General features: G+C 37.8%; 1 protein-coding gene and 1 pseudogene across 3 annotated transcripts in view; both read left to right on the forward strand.

Annotated features, from left to right (window-relative positions):
* The window catches only part of CCDC141 (coiled-coil domain containing 141), a 166458-nt gene that overhangs the window by 26119 nt on the left and 118362 nt on the right, over window positions 1–21977 (forward strand). For all 3 annotated transcript variants that reach the window (XM_036320595.1, XM_036320596.1, XM_036320597.1), the window contains exons 3-5: window positions 6561–6752; window positions 10453–10561; window positions 14778–15031. In XM_036320595.1, the coding sequence (XP_036176488.1) occupies window positions 6561–6752; window positions 10453–10561; window positions 14778–15031 (555 nt within the window). The remainder of the gene's footprint in view (window positions 1–6560; window positions 6753–10452; window positions 10562–14777; window positions 15032–21977) is intronic.
* Window positions 9863–10018, forward strand: LOC118662380 (annotated as a pseudogene).

Consider the following 21977-nt stretch of genomic DNA (forward strand, 5'->3'; position numbering starts at 1 on the left):
GCAGGTACTGAATTAGATGCGGGCAATGCAGAGATGCATATGGCATGGTTCCTGCACTCAAGAAGCTTCTATGAAGGTGGGCCAGTTTGGGGGAATTTTGCATTTTGAAATATTTCAAATATACAGAAATCTTTTACCTAGATTTACTAATTGTTAGCATTGTTCTGTATTTGCTTTCTCTTTCCAGTATTAAATCATTTACATATAAATCATTACACAGGATGGATATTTAAACAAGGAAGCCCCATATATTTGGAGGGGCTTCAGCAGAAAAACATATAAAATATAGTTATAGAGAAAAGGACAGTGTAGGAAGGAATCAGGGAATTCTTTCTAAGATTATTTGCCAGGGATATAAGGATAGGTAGATAGCCTGAGCAGTGGGAAAAGCACATACCAAGTCCCCAGGAATGACCCAGTGTGGAGCATTGAGAGAGCAGTAAGTAGGTTTGTATGGTTGGACCATGGGCTAGGGAGAGGGGTTTGGGAAAAGGGTCATGAGAAAGATAGGATGGACAGGTAGGCAGTGACTAGGTCCTGGAGGGCCAGGTATGCAACAGAAAGGAGGTTTTTTTTTTTATCTTATGTCTGATGAATAGTCACTGACAAGTGTTAGGCAGGGAGTGACCTTTTTTTATGCACTGTTATCAGAACTTTATAGAGAAAATGCCTACATTAGAAGAATTACCATAGGGAGAAATTTTCAGACACCCTGATAAGCCTATAGGTAGCAATAGATCGGCTTTTAAAGCCCTAATACTCACCCATGGATAGATGTCTTGTTTTCCATCCCCTAGAAGAATGATGTGTGGGAAGGTGGTTATACATCAGAATCAAGTGAGATTTTTTTTTGAAGAAACAGATTTCCAGTTATTTTACTTCACATATATTGAATCAGAATCCTTTGAAGTGGGACCCAAGAATCTTCATTTTCCAAAATCTCTCCAACATGGCACAACATTTTAGTAATTAGTTTATGTGTGCCATGAGATGAAAAAGGTTGAAAATCACTGCTATGTGATTCTGTGTGTGTGTGTGTGTGTGTGTGTGTGTGTATGTGTTTATGTAAAACCATGTGAATAATAATGGTGGTTATCTCTGGCCATTGGAATTGTAGGTAATTTTTATTTTTAAAAATTTCCTCCATTTTTAATATGAAATTATGAACTGACATTGTTTTCATAATCATAAAACAATTGCTATGATAGTGAAAGACATTTTAGAGGGACAAATACCCAAGACCCATAGAGGATGAGGGTAAGGGAAGGCTTGTTAAAAGAGTTAACCCCTGAACAGTGTCTTGAAGGATGATAGGAATTATTTGGGTATAGGTGAGGCACAGGAGGGAGTGGGAAGAGTGTGAGGCAAGAAAGAAGAGCATTCTGGGTTGTAGCATAAAGGTTAGACTGTGTGAGTGTCAGGGAGCCACAAGAATGTCAGAATGCTGGAGAGCAGTGTGAGGGAATGAGCAGAGAAAAGTAAGATTAGAAAGGGAATCAAGCACTGAGTATCTTACTGTGCTTGCACTTTGAATTTTATTTTAAAATCCATGGGAAGCCATTGAAAAAAGTACGCATTCACTTGGAAAGAGGTGTGGAACTATGATGCTTACTCTTCCTTCTGCACCCCACCCTTCCATGTATCATATGGAGACAATCTAATCAGTAGTCGTGGCTCATTGTAATAGTCCATTCAAACATTGGGGTCACTTGCCCTCTGTCCCCAGGACCACATCAGAACTTGTGGAAGAAGCTAAGTATAGTTTGAAAAAGTCACACAGTTGGTTTTGATATAGTTTCCTCAGCCCCTCCCCTGACACTCACTTGTTAAGTAAGAAGAAAAGAGCAAAGACAATGGTCTCCTGGAACAACTAGACATTTAAAAACAGGCTGAGAAAGTGCATCTGTGAACGAGAGCTGAAGCACAGGAGGAAGAGCAGAGTGTACTAAAAGCAAATGAAAGGGGAAAAATTTAAGGAGCACATAACAGTATTAATCACAAAGAAGTGATTAAATGAGGATTGTTGGCCGTGACAAATATGAGGTCATTGTGACGAATACAAGAATATGTATTTCAGTAGGATGATGGGGATGGAAGCCATTCAGGTATGAGAAGTGGATGAGTGTTAAGAAAGAAAGGAAAACAACACAATCATAACTAGATGTACCCCTTCTTAATGTTTTATATATATTAACACAATTTGTACCGTTTAAGAGATGATTGAACAATTCTTGCTGAATGAATGAGAGCATGGATCAATGACTACCTTCTTGAATAACTTCAGATTCCATTAGATGTTACCTTCTCTGAACCATCAGAGTCATTGAGGTTATTATTGTATTTGAACAAGTGGTAGTTTTGTTTTAGCTTCAATGGAGGACAGAAAACACCCCTTCCACTTAAGTGAAATAGTTTCTACAGGTGCCTGTTGATTGAGGATGTTATAAATACACTGGTGATAATAAAAAGTTTTAATTGTAAAGCACTAAACAAATACTACTTGTATTGAAGTATTATGACTGCGATGGTAAATAAGACATGCCAAAAGGAGATTTCTCCTCTTTTAGATGTGTTTTCAGATATTAATTCATCTTTTGGCCTAATGATTTTTTATAGTCTTTAAGCTGGAAGAGCTTCTTCCCTCCATTTAGACAATAACTCCATCTATAGCTGACAGCAACTGAGAGAGGCAGTTGGAAGAGATGGAGTGAAGCACCAGGCTTGCTTCAACTGTTCAAAATCATATCCTCCGGCTTGCTGCTTTTAGTTTTTATAGTATGCAAATCCTATGCACGTTTAAAGGAACTCTTCAGGACTCTTAAATAAGAAGTAAGAGAGATAGAAGACGTGTAGGATGTTGTCAGGGAGTTTTTCACAATTAGAACGCTGGGATGTGTTGCAATCTGGAGAATGAGGAGGCAAATTTTGGTCCAGTCCCAGAAAACTTTCTCTAATAACTACGGAAAGGTTTGTTCCAAAAGGAACGGAGTGCTGCTGCTCCGGGATGGTGCTGTGTTGTGGTTTGTTAGGAGGCTTCCTGAAGATGATGTCAGATGGAAACAATTGGCCTTTCAACTCTCCTCTAACAGCCTGTGAAATAAAACTAAATGATTTTCAAGAGAAAGAAACCTCTTAGACCTCTTCCCCATGTTCAACCACAAACATTTATTGAGCCCCTACTTTGTGCAGTGCAGTCTGTGTTTCTCAGTAGGGTTGCTGTTTGGTGGGACAGTCCTTCATCAGGCCCCTCCCCCACAAGCCACACAAACACATTGTCACAACTAAAAATGCCTCAACATGTTTTCAAACACTCGTTTCGGGGCATTTATTGTTGAAAACCAATGATAGGTGTTGGAGCCATAAATCTGAGCAAGACAGAATTTATGTTTTTGTGTTTCCTTTACAGACTTGAAATCATCTTTTTGAGCATGTATGGGGTGTTATGCCCTCTAGCCCTCTCATTAGTACATGACTTGCATTTGTGTTTCAGGCTATCTAAATGATGATATCTTATTACTTGTGGTGGTGGTGGGGAGAAAGAGCTAATCTCGTTGGGGACTCAGCAATGGGCAATAAAATAGAACAGTATTTCCTCAGTGCAGGCAGCATATGTAGGACACCAGATTCAGAAGGGAAGGCCTGATCAATAGGGTGACATGATACATGGCCAACCATAGAAAATTAAACACTTAAAGAACTAAAAGCCTTCCAAACACCTTTATCAAAGCTGAAGACATATCACAGAGACCCACGTGTTGTATATAGAACACCCAGATGCTGTATTTTGGCTTTGGGTTCAGATCATGCTCCATTTCAGGAATCTCACAGAAATATACTTCAATTGATCATTATGCTGAGATTTTGGATTGGCTGAAAAATATTCCTGCTCTATGAATCCTGACTAGTTCACTCTGTTTGAATCCCTCTCTCCTCCAGTATTTTCAGATGGTGTTGGATTGGCCCTGGGGAACATTGAACTGCACTTGGCCTCTGGTCCCAGCACCCCAAGAGTAATCTAAATTCCAAGAGAAGTTAGAGCTGTTCTCTGCCAATCCTTAAAGCAAAATGTCTGCTGGTTTTCTTGAAGAAAATCTCCAAGAAAGTGCAACTTGTACCAAATTAAACCCAGAGGGTTCTGCAATTATGTTCTGGCCTTGGAATTCCAGAGAATAGAACATTTTGTAGTTCATATTGGAGGTCATGGGAAATATTGGAAGCCAGTATTGTAGTCCTCCAAGCTGCTTGCCCCCAAAACCTCTGCATCACTGATTTATAAAGTGTCACTTAAGTGGTAAAAGAACAGTATTAAGAAGAACTAAGTCATATGTGTTTAAGAGGGCTGAAAGAATTCTACGTAAAAAATAATTCCAGAAACAACCTTATTAGCCATGGAAATAGCCAACTTCAGATTTATTTTATTACCTTCATGTCAAATCTGAAAAATATCACTAAAAGGTTAAGTGTTCACTTGCTTTTTGCTCGAGAATGAATTCATTGCCTATTATTTATTATTCTCTTCTGCATCTCCAGCATGGAATTATCAAGTTCTCCTAATTTTATTTCTTACTACAATCTTTGTCATACAAATGACATATCTTAAAATTAAAACTCCTAATATAATCTTTTTCTTCTCCTTACATATTTTTGGCTAGTATATGTGGAAACTGAGGCTAAGTTATTCCATTGACAAAAAGTATGAAATGAAACACATGCACAATACAAAGTTAATCAGCCCTTAAGATAACCTAAAGCTTGTCACAGAGGAAGGAAATGCCTAGATATCATGCTCTCAAATAGCAGTATAAGAAAGAAAATGCACCTGGCAGGCATGGCTCAGTGGTTGAGTGCTGACCTATGAACCAGGTTCGATTCCAGGTCAGGACACATGCCCGGGTTGCGGGCTTGATCTCCAGTGGGGTGTACAGGAGGCAGCTGGTCAATGATTCTCTCTCATTATTGATATTTCTATCTCTCTCTCCCTCTCCCTTCCTCTCTGAAATCAATACAAAGATATTTTTTAAAAAACAGAAAGTATATGCATTTGGTGATCTCTATTGGCAATTTAGACAATCATTAGTTTGTTTTAGCCTAAAGACCAAAGAGAACAGAGATGGCACATATTCAGTGGATGTCTCTGAAGAACTCATTGGCATGTCTAACACAATCTGCCAGAGACTTTTTTGATTTAGCTATGAAATTGTCAGACTCTGGTCTAGATATTTTGGTTTGTTGCATTGTGAATTATTTTCCTTCTGTATTAAGCACAAGAGAACCTTGAATATATAATGTCTAACAAATGATTTTACATTTGTCAATCTATCTGGCAATCGTAGGGTAACAAATAATCCCCCAACAGCAGTGGCGCATAGTCACAGATTTTATTTATTACATTACATGTTTGCTTCATGGCAATTACAATTCAGTTTTGCATATCTTCATGATAGGATCCTCATCGGTTCTTAAAACTGCTAAGAAGTCGCACACAAAACTGTTTACATTTCATTAGTCTAAGCAAGTCACATGGACAAGTCTGATGTTAGAAGGCATGAGGGTACGATCCTTTTACAGAAAGAAACAGCAAATAGCTGGGAATAATAATACAGTTGAAGTGTTTATGTTTTAGGATATAATTTGAAAGTGTAAGGAAGGAAAAAAACTGTTCTAGAATTTTAATTGGAAATAACTCGGGTTCACTATTTCAGTATAGCAATGGCATGTTTTCTTTTTGTTTTTCTGAATAGGTCTCTTTTACATAGTTGCAAAAATGAATATCATATTTCCTCCAATGATAAAAATAATATATTTTCATAAAAAATTCAAAACATATAGGAAGATATAAATTAAAAAAGTAAAATTCATTTGAAAAAGCCTAGGTAAAAATCAGCAGATAGTCTATCTTAGTAAATGTTTCACGTGAGCTGGAGAAGAATGTATATTTCTCTGTTGTTGGACATAGTAGTCTATACATGTCAGTTATATTCAGTTGACTGGGGATGTTGTTTATTTCTATATCCTCAATAATTTTCTGCTTGCTGGATATTTTAGTTATTGGTGGAGAAATGTTGAAGTCTCCAACTCTAATGGTAGATTTGTCTATTTCTCCTCATAGTTATGTCAGTTTTTACTTACATATTTTAATGCTCTGTTGTTAAACACCAACATGTTTAAAACTGTCATGTGACCTTCTGGTTTATGAGTTGACACTCAACCACTGAGCAACACAGGCTGGGCAGCTTTCTTTTTTTTTTTTTTTAATGTGAGGTTAACACAATATTCTGTACCCCTGGGAATGTAGATGTGCACCTTTGATAAATTGTTAGTGTTTGAACAATTGATGTGAATGCCTTTAGCCTGGCATGCTCCCTGGTTTACCATAATCTCCACTGTTCCCTCCTGCCTGCTTGATGTGCCTGCCTGCATAGCAGCTGGAGTTTATAAATTCTCTTCTAGACCGTCCTAGACCACATACAGTTTCAAATATCCAAGTGTTTAAAATGTGATGCTGTATTTTTACATTGACTTGTCCTCTGCCTTATACCTTGTTTTTCCCTTGGACTTAGGCTTTGGAAGATCGGGTATGGGAGCTCCTGCAGGAAGCGGACAGGACAGCTGAAGAGAATAAGGATCAGAGTCAGGTGTACGATGCCATGGCCAGCACCCTGGGCGAAGCATGGGCAGCCCTGGTCTCCATGCTTGAAAGAAGAAGGGAGCTCCTCAGGTTGACCTCTGAATTTTTTGAAAGTGCCTTGGAGGTTTGTATTCTTTTTTTTAAAGTCTCCCTTCTCTATAACAGAGCAAATGAATAGCACTCCTGAAAATATTTTATTTCTGCAAATAGACATTGCAAAAAACAGCAGAATAACCAAGATATTATATATATATGTGTGTGTATATATGTGTATATATATATATGTACATATATATCATCTAATTTTTTGTTTGTCAGAAGATAAATATTTTAAATGTAGGCCTTCAAACATTTAAAAACTAAGGATAGTCCATTAAAATTAAGTAAAATATTACGTGAAAATGGGAACTCTTACTTATAAGTCATTATGATATATTTCCTTGTGTAGAAAACACTAATAAATTACTAAATCAAATGATTTCCCCTGATTATAGGAAATGGTGGTGGAAAGTGTTCTTATTGACTAAAATTTGTTGATTAAAACTTCTGCTTATGCAAAGGGAATTGCAAAATATTCCACAGAATGTCTGACTTGTAAGCATAGCATTTCATAAAGTACTTTTAAAGGCATATCTTTGAGTTCCTATAGCTTGAACTCATTAAAACGTAAGGGAAGGGAAAAGTCCTGGACCTAAGAAGGTCATTTCCCCCTATGATTTTTTTCTTAAATTCTGCATTTTTTTTGAGGTTCCTAATTTCAAAATGTGAGGCTCAAAGAACAACATCAAAAGACATGTTATGTTTGGTATGAGACAGTTATTGGAAATTTCACTTTTAACTTCTCTGTCAAGTAGCAGTACATTCATTTTGATGTGAGAGCTCTGCTTCATTATGATAAAGCATGAGCTTTGAAAAATATGACATTTCCAACCTGGAAATTCAGGGCTTAAATTCAAAATAATGAAGGAAGGAGATTAGTAATAGAACATGAAAATTGGGGTAGCCAATCTCATGCATCACGAACTCGGTTAAAAGTTAGAAGGAGGAACAAAAACCTCTAACTCTCAAAGTTTGTTTTCCACAATTTGCACTCAGAAGACCAACTCACAATTCATTTTACAGATCATCTTGGTAAAAAGTTCTATGCACCATTTTCTTTTCTGAAAAGAAATAACCAGGTGAAATATACCCACAGAGGTCAAATTATAGATACATTTGATTTATTCCATCTAAGTAAGTGGGTATCGGTGCCAACTGCCCTTTACATTCAGCTCATTTAGCACAAGAAAATATATTTTTAAACACGAGGCGGAATATTTGTTTCTCACCGTGTAGTAGCATTTGTGCTTCCTGATTTTCTCCATGATGAGAGATGACTCTTACGTACTCATGAAATAAAAAGAAGTAATAAGTTAACCTGTAATTCAACCACACACTCCGATTCCTAGTGAAATGGCTAATTGTTTTTTGTATTTTTCGCTTCCAATTTTGTGGACACCTTCATACTTAGCTTAAGGCAAACTCCTACATGATCTTCCCTGCTCCTTGTGAATGCCAAGGCAATTTTCATTAGTGATTAAAAAAAGAGAGAGTGACATTAAGAATAGGGTTTTCAAAAAAATTTTCCCCATCACCATTTCTATCCTGTACAAGCCACAGAAAGGAGAAAAGTGAAGAAAATAAAATATACAGGAGATAACACTTAACAGTACATTCGGGAAGTTTTTTTCTGAGTAAAATTGTTTACTTTTAAAATTTAACGTAACAAGCTCTGAAATATAGTCACTCCAAAACTTTTTGTTATGTTCTACAGGAAATAAAAAGAAATCACCTAGAGGGTTTTTATTTTTTTTTAATTTTCTTTGAAGTTTCTGCCCAAAGAATGCCTTTAAAATCAGTTATTAGAAATGGAATGCATTAGAGATGTAAATGATGTGTGGGTGGATGCCCTCATTGAACTGTGTGCATTCAAGAGTTCTTTAGAACTTCACGTGATTTCTTATTGCATGGTTGACAATCGTAAAGGACAGTTTCTGGCTTCTAGCCTTAACCATCAGAAAGGTTTTTCTCTTCTCAAACATAATGCTTCAATTTAGAGACATTGTCCCTCAGTGACAATGGCAGGTGCCCGTCAGGTTCTGAGAGGGTGGCGGCGGCTTGCCCTGTATTTCCAAAGGAGACATGCTCATTAGTCTCTCATCTTTCCATGCCGTTTATAACTGGGTCTCATAGGGTTATCGTAATGATCATAACACGGATTTTTAAAATATATATATTTTTATTGATTTCAGAGAGAAAGGGAGAAGGAGAGAGAGATAGAAACATCAATGATGAGAAAGCATGATTGATCGGCTGCCTCCTGCATGCCCCCCACTAGGGATCTTGCTTGCAACCCAGGCATGTGCCCTGACCAGGAATTGAACCGGGACTTCCTGGGTTCATGGGTCGATACTCAACCACTGAGCCATGCTGGCCAGGCATACCACAAATCTTGTTAATCAAATAGTTGTATAAAAATATTGAAAACCTCTAAATTTAAAGTGACAGTTCGGAAAAATCTTGAAAAGGAAGACCAGCACTGTGATAGGCTTTTGTCTTTCTACATGATGCTTAGCCTTGACGGGTTTATTCTACACTGGGTCCAAAGGAGAACATGTTGATTAAATGCTCTAATAAAGTATAATAATTACCTTTGAATTTTAGTGTTAAAACAAACCAGCTCTTTGTCTGCTACTATGAAATGCTATAATAGCATAACCAAGGATGTTTTGTCCTTTTCTAAAGCTTGTTTCTAAGATGAGTCTCCTGAGGATTTTAATATTACTTCAAGCATCTGCCCTTTCTCTTTCCTCCATGGAGAAACACAGAAGAAGAGATCAGTCATATTCCTCACCATTTAGGGTGTCAAATTGCTATTCTTTATTTTTTGAAATGGAGGAGAAAATTTTCATCCTTGCTGCATCAAATCTTATTTTATTTATATAAATAATGCATAAAATTATTTATAAAAATTCAAACAAAATTACAAATTATAGATGTAAAAACTAAACTTTTACGTTCCTTAACCCATACCTAATCCCATTCCTTCTCATAAATGTAACCATTTGGTGTATATCTTCTCAGACCACTTTGTGTACAAGTATATATATATATATATATATATATATATATATATATATATATATATACATTCATATATATATATAGTTTGCTTTGTATAAAACAGGATTAGACATTGCTTCTTGGCCTTTTGGCTAAGATCAAGTTTAGAAATAGGATTTGACTATGTATTATTTTGAAACTTGCTTTTTTCAGTTCTAGGTCTAATTATAGAGGAAAAAAACTGTTTTTGCAACCTTCCCTCTAAATGGCTTCTTAGGTTAAATTTACTTATAATTATGTCACCACTGGTTAGCCAAACTTCTGTTGGTTTCTCCTAGCAAACTTTGTGGTAATTCATGTACAAAGTGCCTTATAATATTAAAAGTGGCTATATTCATTACATAGGACACAAAACTTTTAGTTGAAAATTTTAACAAACATCTGAAGAGTAAGCAAGTTGGCTTATTTCAGCATACATGGTATATTTCCAGGTATAAGAGGAATGCAAAAGAATGAGAAAAAAGTTCTTGCCTTGGTATTTTGTAAGTTGACTACATGTGAATGCACACTCGCACACAAGCACCCTAAGCCAGCACGTGCTCCATAAACACACATCCTCACACAAACACATACAGAGTCATCCAGACCATTAATTCATATAATTAAAGTGGCATATTGATTTTTGGCTTTTCAAATGTCTTTCCCCTGTGTTTCTGTTGCAGTTTGCTATTAAAATTGACCAAGCTGAAGAGTTCCTCCAGAACACCCAGGAGTTCGAGACTGCCGAGTCCTTAAGGTCACTTCTTCAGCTTCATGAACATCACACCAAAGGCAAGATTTATGTTTGTTCCTCACATGAGCTTTTAAAATAGAGATGTTAATGTGAGAATGCTTATGTAGGACATATTTTTATTGATTTCAGAAAGGGAAGGAGAGGGAGAGAGAGAGAGAAACATCAATGATGAAAGAGAATCGTTGATTGGCTGCCTCCTGCACGCCCCCTATAGGGGATCGAGCCTGCAACCCGGGCATGTGCCCTGACTGGGAATGGAATCATGACTTCCTGGTTCATAGGTCGATGCTCAATCACTGAGCAACACTGGCTGGACAGGACAATATATTTTTAATTTATCTGTTTGTGTATACTTTAGCTCATTCCAAGAAAGGTAAACGAAAGCTCTTTTCTTGGTCATCTTCTGCAAGAAAGAAGTAGTTGTAAATGGTTCTAAGGAGATGGTAGAGGGCCAGCCTCTGAAGGATCCTGCTAACTCTGGGAGTTCTCAGTCTTCTGGATGTGGTTCCTGAGGACAGGGGCCATTTTTACTGAGTTCATCTGTGTATCCTCAGCTTCTGGCAAGGTGATGGTTCCTGGTGGATCCTCAAGAAATATTTCTTGGTCAAATAAATGGTTGAATTCAGTACATGTTTCTTCTCAGGGACAGTAAATTGAGGTCAACTTTAAATAACAGCTCTGAATAAGGAAAATCCCTCTTTCACTGTTGCAATAAAAACAGGGGGGAAAAAAAGAGTAGTGAAAATTTCCCAGATTAAAACAATTTAATAAAACAGACTTTCAATTCCCTCTGAACAACTATAGTCTAATGGTTAACCAACAATTTGTGTGCTAGCCCTTTTCTACCAGAATTTGGGGTGGACAGAATTCTAGTATGGAAGCCATTTGTGGAACAGTAGCTGTTTACTGGAATCTTTCTGTAAAAGCAGGTTAGATAGGAACAATACTTCTTTCCTTCCTAATGCATTTTTCTAATTATTGCTACCAAATAGAACTGGGTGGGAGTGGATGGTTTCCTGAACTCATTTGTCATAATTCTAATTCAGCTTCTAGCTTGACCAGCTTGATCATGCTGGACAGGAACAAAAGGTATTTTTAAAGCCACAAATAGATTTTTTGTTTCTATCACCCGCCAAAGGGACTCTAGATACTAGATCATTACTTTTCTAAAACTCAAAAATTAAACAACTCAGTCTTTCCTGTGTAAATTTTGATGAGATGCTACCACACATAGACATGTAATTTTAACTGATTATTGTTCATTAGGACCTATCACTAGTAGGGATTATAAACAGCATCAAAAAGAACATCCCTAAAGCAGTGGCCTGCTCACTTTTGTTGTACAGGAACAGCAATCTCAATGGGTCCAAAGGGGGCCGACAGAATCACAAACAATTCCTCTTCGGATACTGGAAAGTGAGTCTGAGTCCAGATCACTGAGATTCAGTCTGTGGTCTCCATTCAGTCTTCATGTGACCAACATGATCATCACATAGCAATCTGACCTCTGGAAACCGGACAGTGATGGATGCTTTTGCTGAGGAGGTTCAGTACTGAGGCAATCCAGAGGGGTGGAGGAAGTGGGATTTTCCATAAATACGCTGGGTTGGAGCTGGAAGGGGAGAGTAGCTTTAATGCTGTTTTGTTGTTGTTGTTGGCTCCTTCAGAGGCACCTGGGTCTGTGGCACAGGGAGCTTGGCGTGCAGGCCTTGGACTGCAGTGCCCTGGCATCCGGCTGACAGCAGGACCCGTGTCCTGCCTTTCGCTGATACAGTCTGCAGGTGTCCACTGGCCTCCTCTTAACCTGAAGAGATGGATGAAAATGCATGCTGAGGACAGGGAACGTAGTTTATTTTTGTGATGAAAAAATATTCTGCCACCCTGATGACATGTTTCTCGTGGCATTTGTGTGTTTCTCTATATAATAACTGAGGCATAAGGATTACAGGGGACTGTGACCAGGCTCCCAATTCATATCCTCAGTGGTGGCTTCATATAATGGGGATAGATGAGATTTGCCAAACAGCTAATTCAGTGGGATATGATTAAGATTAGCTGATTTAAAATGCCTATTTAAGGACAAAATTCTTATTTTAAGTTAAGGACTTCATATCTAACTTAGTCTGTTCAGACTGTTATAACAAAATACCACAGACTAGGTGGCTTGCAAATGATGCACCATTTAGTTTTCCAACTGCCTTCTTAAAATAAACATAATTCTGAAGAATCTTCCTCAAAGGAACAATCATATTACTTTCTTATCCTGAGATTTTTTATATATCTTAAATTTTTCAGGTATAGATTCATTATACTATTCTCTCTACTTTTGTATATATTTGAAAATGCTCATTGGATGAGTTTAAGAAACACAACTCCACAGAAAAATATTTGGAATATTTAAAAAGGTATTAGGAAGAAACATCACCCATGACCTCAATGCTAAGACTGTGACCTTGATATGTTTTAGAAAATATTCATTTGGAAAGATGAGTATAAAGCTATAAATTCACTTAACTTGTGTACATTCCCCATTTATCTATCTTGAATTTGCTATTTATACTTAATAATTATGGCAAATATACTTTAATGTTACTTTTTTTAGTATGACAATCAAAACAAACAATTGAAATTTATTAAGTATCTAAGAGCCTCACATTACAAGGTATTATGTCAGAAAATAAGATTTTGTAAATGCAAAAAAAATATACAATCTTTAAAATAAATGCACTATAGAGATTTTGTATTTCCTGAAGGTCATGGTATATCTAGAATAGATAGTGTAGCCTGAGAAAAAATGCAGCACTTTGTATGATCAACTGAAGGAATAAATAGTCAGAAAAACAAACAGCATAAAAGTAAAATGTCAGAAACTGACAGAGGAAGAATTGAAGGAACTGACAGAGGGAACAATTTACCCACTTTAATGATCATCTTGGTAGCAGTAACAGACCGATTTTAGCCTGGGTACATTTTACAAGTTAATTTGGGCCCAGGAGGCTTCATTCCCGGTGATACTGTGGTAGTGGTTATACTATTTTGACAGGAGTTGAAACAGAAACCAGAAAAAGATTGCAAATGGAAATTTTGGCTAATTATATTTATTTTGTAGGGACCAGAGCAGGTTGGTTTATTCCACTGTCAGTATGCAAGCACCTACTTTCCTTTCTCATTTGAAAAGTCTAGTGTGTAAGAGCTAGTTATGGAAAGAAAGAAAAGAAATACCCTATGGAAACCCTGCCACCTGCCCATGCTTTGTGTATGTGTGTGTGTGTGTGTGTGTGTGTGTGTGTAATATATATTGCATTATAATTAATCATACTGGTTATTATGTTCAGGTTATACAAATTAAAACCCTTCTGTTCGATGGGCACATTCTCTGTAACCTGTCTTCACCTTGTTTCTGCAGTTGTTTCTTTTCCTTCCACAGAAGAACCTGTTCTGGCAGACTAGGGGCCTGGTGCAAAAATTCGTGCACCTTGTAAGGAACTGTGGGCCGTGAGGCTGTGGTGAGCACAGGGGTGGGTCTCGGCCCATCCTCCGCGCCTCCACCCAGCTCCTACTGCCGCGGCCCCCAGTCCCCTATCGCTTGCACCGCTGATGGTACAGAGCGATTGGGAACAGTGTGGAGTGATTGGGGCCTGGTGCCAGCAGTGGGTGCAAACATCAGCAGGTGCAAACAGCAGCTGATGCCCTGATCACCCTTCAGGAACAGGGGGAGGTGGAGAAGCCTCAGGGGCGATCAGAGCAGGCAGCCGCTGCTCACACCCACTGATGGCGCTGAGCAATCAGTACTGGCGCTGGGTGCTGGCAGCAGGTGCAAGTGGTGGCTCCGGTGTCTGCAGTGGGTGAGAGCAGGGCGGGCGCCAGCAGCAGGTGCAAGTGCCAAGTGGGACCATGGTGCGCTGGAGCAAAGAATATTCAGGCTCACCTCGATGACAACGACCAGCACCCCACCTTGGTCTGGCACCCCCGCTCACCTGCTCCACCTTCCTGCCATGGCCAACACCTGCCATGTTATGTGTGTGCCCCTGGTGGTCAACGCACGTCATAGCGACTGGTTGTTCGGTTTTTCGGTTGTTTGGTTGTTCCGCCGTTCGGTCTATTTGCATATTAGGCATTTCATGTTTATACATTTGAATTCCTTATTTTAGTATAAAGGTTATATATATTTTAAATTATATGAAGAGTCAAAAATATTACTATCTAAAAGCTTGCTCATATCATTGTTCTGTTTTCTTTCTAACTTTCTTCTAGAACTCTTAGAACGATCTCTAGCGCTTTTAAACAAAAGTCAACAACTCACTGACTTCATAGAAAAATTCAAGTGTGATGGACCTAATGTAAATCCTGAGTTGATTCAGGGAGCTCGTAGTAGCTGCCTAAAGATCGACAGTCTTCTTGAACTTCTACAAGACAGGAGACGGCAACTAGACAAGTACCTGAAGCAACAGCGGCAGGAATTGAGTCAGGTTCTGCAGATATGTCAGTGGGACCAACAAGAAAATCAGGTAATCCAAAGGCGCACTGATGATGTCTTCCCTCAGCTAATGAAGTTTGGTTGTTATGTGGACTAGCTATTCCTGGGACAGTTTCTCAGTTGTCATGGTTAAATTATTTGATCTTTGGTCCAAACTACTATGTTGTTTTTTTCCAAGCAGGTAATATAACAACAAATATCTTTATTTCCTCTCTTTAAAATATTGATTTCATAAATGGGAGAGTACCACTGGGCAGTTTTGAAATGACTATTGTTGGATTCTCTTTCTGACTTCTTTCCAGGTCACTACTTTTAGATACATTTCTTTGAAATTCTGAAATGTTAACTGCAATTTTCTTCAAAGTTGGGGAGGGGCATGATAGTGTTAAATTGTTCTAGATTGCTATTAATGTCAGTGAAAAAGTCTATCAGTGCAAAACGGAAATATTGTTCTTAGAAGAATGGTCTGGTACCAATTAAGAAATATGACCTTTGTCTATGGCTGGACGCTCAGTGGTTAGAGGGCTTTGGGGTTGGAGGATGATGAGTTTGCAGGCTTATTAGAACACATTACCCAGACTTTAGGCACAGCGTACCCCCTGTCTCCACACATGCACAATCTCCCTCATTATCAACATTCTGCACTAGAGTGGTACATTTGCTATAATCGATGAACCTACACTGACGCATCGTCACCCAAAGCCCATAGTTCACATTAGGGTCCGCTCTTGGTGGGCAAAAGTAGGTTTATAGTTGTGATTATGTGAAACACAGTGTTTATTCTTGTAGTCTTATTTATTAATTATTATGTTAGTTTCTATATGAACAATTATAATCCTACTTTTGCTCATCTCTGTACATTCTGTGGATTTGAAAAATGTGTAATGACATATATCTACCATTGTAGTATGCAAAATAATTCCACTGCCCTGAGAATCCTCTGTGCTCTGCCTAGTCATCCCTCTCTCCCCTTAATCCTTGGCAACTACTGATCGTTTTACTAACTCCATAGTTTTGTGTTTTCCAGAATGTCATATAATTGAAATAATCTAACGTGTAGCATTTTCAAATTGGGTTATTTGCTTAGAAATATGCACTTAAGATTCATTCATGCTTTTGCATGGCTTGATTGCTTATTTCTTTTTAGCATTGAATACTATTCCACTGTGTGAATGTGCCATGGTTTATTTATCCTGTCACCTACTGAGGGACATCTTGGTAGCTTCCAAGTTTTGGCAGTTATGGATAAAACTGCTATAGGAATCCATGTGCAAATTTTTGTCTGGATGTAAGTTTTTAATTCATTTGTGTAAATATTAAGGATTACAACAGCCTCAGGACAAGTTTTCTTGTCCTTCCTCTCCTGGGCCAAGGCCTCTTCCTATTGTCTCATTGTCAGAGGCTGCTATAGGTATATTAAAGCTTTCAGAATGAACTTGTGGTTAAAAGAACTAGGCTTTCATTTGGACTCCATTCCTGACAATCTTGAGCCAAAATCAATTCAACAATAATGATAAGGATAAATATTAAATTTTAATAAAATTGGTCAATAAATAAATTATTCATTTCTTTAAATATAAAATTTAGGTTCTTAATCTTAAAACGCCCATGTTACATTTTTCTCTTGCTAACACCAGGGACAGCAGTTGGAGTCATCAGTAAAGGTAACTGCCGTCTCTGTGGGCTGATGAGAACACAGATCCTGGGGCCAGACTATTGGCTGGGTTCAAATCCTGGTTCTGTCACTTACCAGATGAGTAACTGAGCAATTATTTAAATTCCCAGAGGCTCAGTTTTCTGTAAAATGTAGCTATAGTAGTATTTTCCTCAAAGTGTTGTTAAGATTATCAAGTGAGTTATTCTCTGTCAAGTAGTTAGAATGTTACTTGGCTCATATTAACTGCTATAGTATAATTAGTAATTTAGGGCAGCATGCCTGAAAAGGATAGTGAAAGCCCAACACATATCACTCTCCTCCCCCTTGTACCTCCATCTACCACCAAGCTGGTCAAGACTGGTCTTGCATTAAAGGGTAATTTGTTATTTATTTTGAGTTTGATGGATCAAATAAAAGTCACTTTTATAATCTTAGCCATACTTGTTCAATGGGTACTCAATGAATAGTTCAAAACAGAAAGATATATTTTTTCTGCTTGTGACTTAATGTCCATTTGTTTAAAATGTAGGTGAGATCACTTCCATATAGGTAACTGCTATGAGCATTTGACATACTGCCACCTTTTAGACCTTTATACAGTACTAGAGGCCTGGTGAACGACATTCGTGCACTGGGGGGGTAGAGGGGGTGTTCCTCAGCCCGGCCTGCACCCTTTCACAGTCTGGGACCCCCAAAGATTCCTTGGAGCTGCTGCAGAGGCGGGAGAGGCCCCTGCCACCACCGCTGCGCTCGTCAGCGGTGAGCCTGGCTTCTGGCTGAGTGGCGCTCCTGTTGTGGGAGTGCACTGACCACCAAGGGGCAGCTCCTGCGTTGAGCGTCTGCCCCCTGGTGGTCAGTGCGCATCATAGTGACCAGTTGTTCTGCTGTTTGGTTGATTTGCATATTAGGGTTTTATTATATAGGATGAGCACTGTCATAGGAACATACACACATTCATTAAAGAAATGGATAAATAAGCAAGCAAACACTAATGGAATTAACCTAAGCATACTGTATTATTACCTATTTTTATTAAATTGAAAAAATCATAGACACATTCTTGTGTCAAAAGTACAATAGGTAATTTTAATGGGCATAATATTTCACTGCTTGAATTAGGGCAATTTAAAGAATATCTTATTGTTGAGGAAGTAGAGTCTCTTTAGTTTCTTAATATTATAAACAAGTATTAATGCTTACTGTGTTATAATTATGTGAACAAAGAAATAATTTAAAATCCAGGTAGACACAAGCATAATTATCTTACCTAATTTTTAGCTTTTCTGAATGCTCTATACTGAAATTTAATTGATGATGCAATGGTGAAGAATAGCAGCAGGTTCACCAAATTGGGTGTGACTCTGTTAGTAATTTGGCTTCTCTGATAATCATATTCCTGGATGATCTACCTGATAGAACATTGTGGAACCTGAGTTGATACGAAGGCACATACTTCATCGAAGGGCAAATATTTTTTGTTGGTTCTGTACTTATTTTAAGGGAATATAGGAGCTGTCAAACTTTGCATGAATAAAGTACTCATTTTGTCAATCATTTTAACCACTTAAGAAAAAGGGAAAGTAAGTAGAAAATTAGAGCAAAGATGACTGATGAGTAATAATGTGGTTGTCTAAATGTCTGATGTATTGCCTCTCATAAGGGCCATTTAAAAGACGCATTTAGTGCTGCTCTGTGTCTAAGCTATTATGGCCTAATGCTTTTGAACTATAATAGTTTAGCTAATTTAACTTTGGGAGAAAATTGAATGGCCAGAACAATGACAATTTAAGATTTATATCAATCAAAGGAAAAAACAAACAAATGAAAACCACATATTTTTCTATCTTAATTGAAATATGATAGTCTGATAAATATGATCACAGAATGCTCTTTCTGTATCATTGTTTTTCAGATGTAAAAATGTGCACTTGTTTTACTTTGAGAGATGAGTAGCTGACCATTTTTTCCAATTCCAGCAGCATCTTATTTTGCACATAATCTGCTGTTTCATTAATGAAAATCAGAAGCAGCTTGGAGTATTTTGTGCATAATTAATTATCTTGGCAAGAAGATTTATGAATGTAATTTTTTTCAATTGCTTCAATCAGGCATAAGTGAGACAAACAGATAAATTAAAACTAAGTTATTCATAGTCTCTTTGTATAAGACAATGTCAAGGACATTGAGGAATAGCAAGTAAGACAGGGCAGATCATCTGTTTTTACCCTCAGATCACATATACTTATAAGATACACATCTTTGTAGAGGAAAGAGAGAAATAGAATTAACATTTGCAAGATTTTATACCACATATATAATTATGTAACCATATGTAATCATATTCATTTAAAAAATATTTTTATTGATTTGAAAGAGAGAGAGAGAGAGAGAGAGAGAGAGAGAGAGAGAGAGAGAGAGGGAAACATCAATGATGAGAGAGAATCATTGATTGGCTGCCTCCTGCACACCCCCTACTGGGGGGGATCGAGCCCACAACCCAGGCTTGTGCCCTTGACCGGAATTGAACCCAGGACCCTTCAGTCCCCAGGCCAATGCTCTATCTACTGAGCCATAAACAGCCAGGGCCATATTCGTTTTTACTAGGCAATTAAAATGATATCAGGCTCAGGGTGCCAGTCTGGTACCTGGTGGGCTGCTATATAACTTTGCACACACACACACTTTAAATGATACTACCTTCTAACTAGGAGTTAGAGCTTGGATGATTGACCAGCTTCAATTGATATGAAATAATATAAAAGTGCCTAATGTAGTAACTAGCACATAGTAAGAGTTTAAAACAAAATCTTTCTTTGAATGTAGCTTTCTAATATTGGCTGGCATATCAAATAATGAATTATCCTTGTGATACTGGTATTCAATAGTTCAGCCCAATAACATACATGACTTTCAAACCCTTATAGGTTAAAATTTATCACAAAATTTTATTTTAGCACCTAAGCTGTCTCTAGAATTCACTCTAAGCCACATTAGAGTAAATGCAAAGTATCTTGAGGTGTTTGTAGGAGAATCATCGTGATTTTGAAAACAATAGAAACACCTCCTAAGTCAAATGCATGCTAACCACCATTTAGTTCAATGACACTACATATCATAGGTCCTAAAGGAGGTAGTCTGGTGCAGATGGCATGGCTAGCAATCCCAGCTTTTACATTTACTGGCTATGTGATTTGGGCAAGTTAGTTGGCCTCTGTGCCTCATGTTCCTTTTCTGTAAACTGGAAATAATAATAATAATAGCTATCTATAGATTTGTTGTGAATATAAACAACATTATATATGTAAAACTGCTTAAAGCATAGCTTAGCATTCAGCAAGCACTCAGTAAGTGTTCAAAGGTTCACCATCTCACTCCATGTTGGTGGTCACTCTGAGCTTTACCAGATAATCACCAGCACATAAAACCCTACATATTCACTGGATCCCACACCGATTCTCTAAATTACTAGATAATCTTTCTAAAATGTTATTATGTGAATGGTAAATAAATGCCATTTCATGGCTTGGTATCCAGCTGAGTTTATTCAAAAAAAAGGTCAACTTTATCTGTATGATAAAGTTAAAAATTTATTTTCCTCTCCCGAACTTTCTCCACTCTTTAGCTATTTCTTTACCTAATTTATTCTTATTATAGTTGATTACGTTTTCCTTAAGCTTAGTTTGTCACTTTTATACACAGTATTGTTCAATTGGATTGATGGCTTAATAGCGCTTTAATTAGGCACAATTATTTAAGCCCCCACATCAGTTGGTAAGAGGGCTGGGCGATACACACCATAACTAAACTACATTCTCAGCAGTGATAGGACCGATAACAAAGCTGTGTGCTCTCCGTGAAAGGCTCTGCCTTACTTTGACCTCACATCCTTCCACTGTATGACAGTCAGTTGCTGCTACTCCAGCTGTCTGCTCCGCCCTGGGGCTGCCTGTGTATCTTCTTCCACACCCTGAGCTCCTTTCCTTTCCTGCCCCTGGTGCTGGAGGTTGTTGGCTTTTATTTTTTCTTCAATACTGCTACCATTGCAAACTGGCCGGGGAGAGGGACTCATTCCTTCCTCTACCCCCATCCTTCAGTCCCCAAAGAGAAGCAAGGGGGCCCTATTAATTTTAATGCTTTTTGTAGGGAGACTCATAAGCAAATACAGTAAATGGCACACTTTGGAAGGATTAAAACATCCTTTATAATTCAGCAGTTATTTATCCTATCAATATGATAGTTTCTAACTCTCATTTTCTCCCAACAACCAAAGTTTAGGTCAAAGCTTCAGTATGCAATGTATTAGGCTACATAAACAAGGAATTGGGGAGGTTATGTTCAAATGTCAAGCTTTGGTCCTACTTCTAAGTAGCCCTGTAAGTTAGTCTCTCTCTCTTCTCTCTCTCCCTCTGAATATAAATGGCTGCCCACCACCCAAGGTACATCCCAAAGTTATACTGGGAAAACCACGCCTTACATATCTTTGGCAGAGATGCATGTGGCCACTAGACTGGTCTGTTTCTTTTCCTGAAAAAAAAAGAAGACTTTTTCCCCATAGCTGGGAGGATTCCCAGCAATGAGTCAAAGGTAATGCTAGAAATAAAATTTAGGACCATAGATGTCCACTGTACTGATTTTATTCATGGGACTAAACAGCTTTCCACCATCAAATAGTTGGAAGTAAAGAGCCTACCTAAACACAAACAAGAGCTGAAAGCAATCTTGGGAAGGAAAGTCCTTAGTGCCAAGTTTCTTATAATATAAATGTTGGAAGAGGAATATGTTAACACAAGTCAGAATAATTAAATACATGAAATTATGATTCCAGACAGGGAGATAGATGATCTGTAAAGCTGTTTACAAAATAACAAATTTTGCCTATGACAAATAATATAATATATTAGCTTTCCTGATACCCATCAACAGAGAATACTGGGATTCGATAATTTGCTAAGGAATACTAACATCTTCCCGTTGACGTCAGTAATTCATGGAAGGCTTCCAAATTCCACAGAAGAAAATTGTGCTCCTGGAATCTCTGAGATAGAGTCCAAAATAACAAGCCAATAATGAGATCAGTCTCAGAATGCATCTAAAAAAACCCAATCCACATTTTGGCAGTGATTCTTTTCTCCTCTGCTTCCAAATCCTCAGGTACAAACATCAGTGACATGGCTTTAATGCTTCATAATACTTTACCACCTAATGAAGCAAATGAATATCTGAAGTCTGGTTATTGCCTAGTTAAATACAGAGTGCATTTGACTAGATCGTCTGATGCAAAATAATGGAAATTGGTTTCCCTACAGTAAATAAGAAAAAC

The sequence above is a fragment of the Myotis myotis genome, unplaced genomic scaffold, assembly GCF_014108235.1.
Source record: "Myotis myotis isolate mMyoMyo1 unplaced genomic scaffold, mMyoMyo1.p scaffold_m19_p_8, whole genome shotgun sequence".
NCBI classification, from domain to species: Eukaryota; Metazoa; Chordata; class Mammalia; order Chiroptera; family Vespertilionidae; genus Myotis; species Myotis myotis.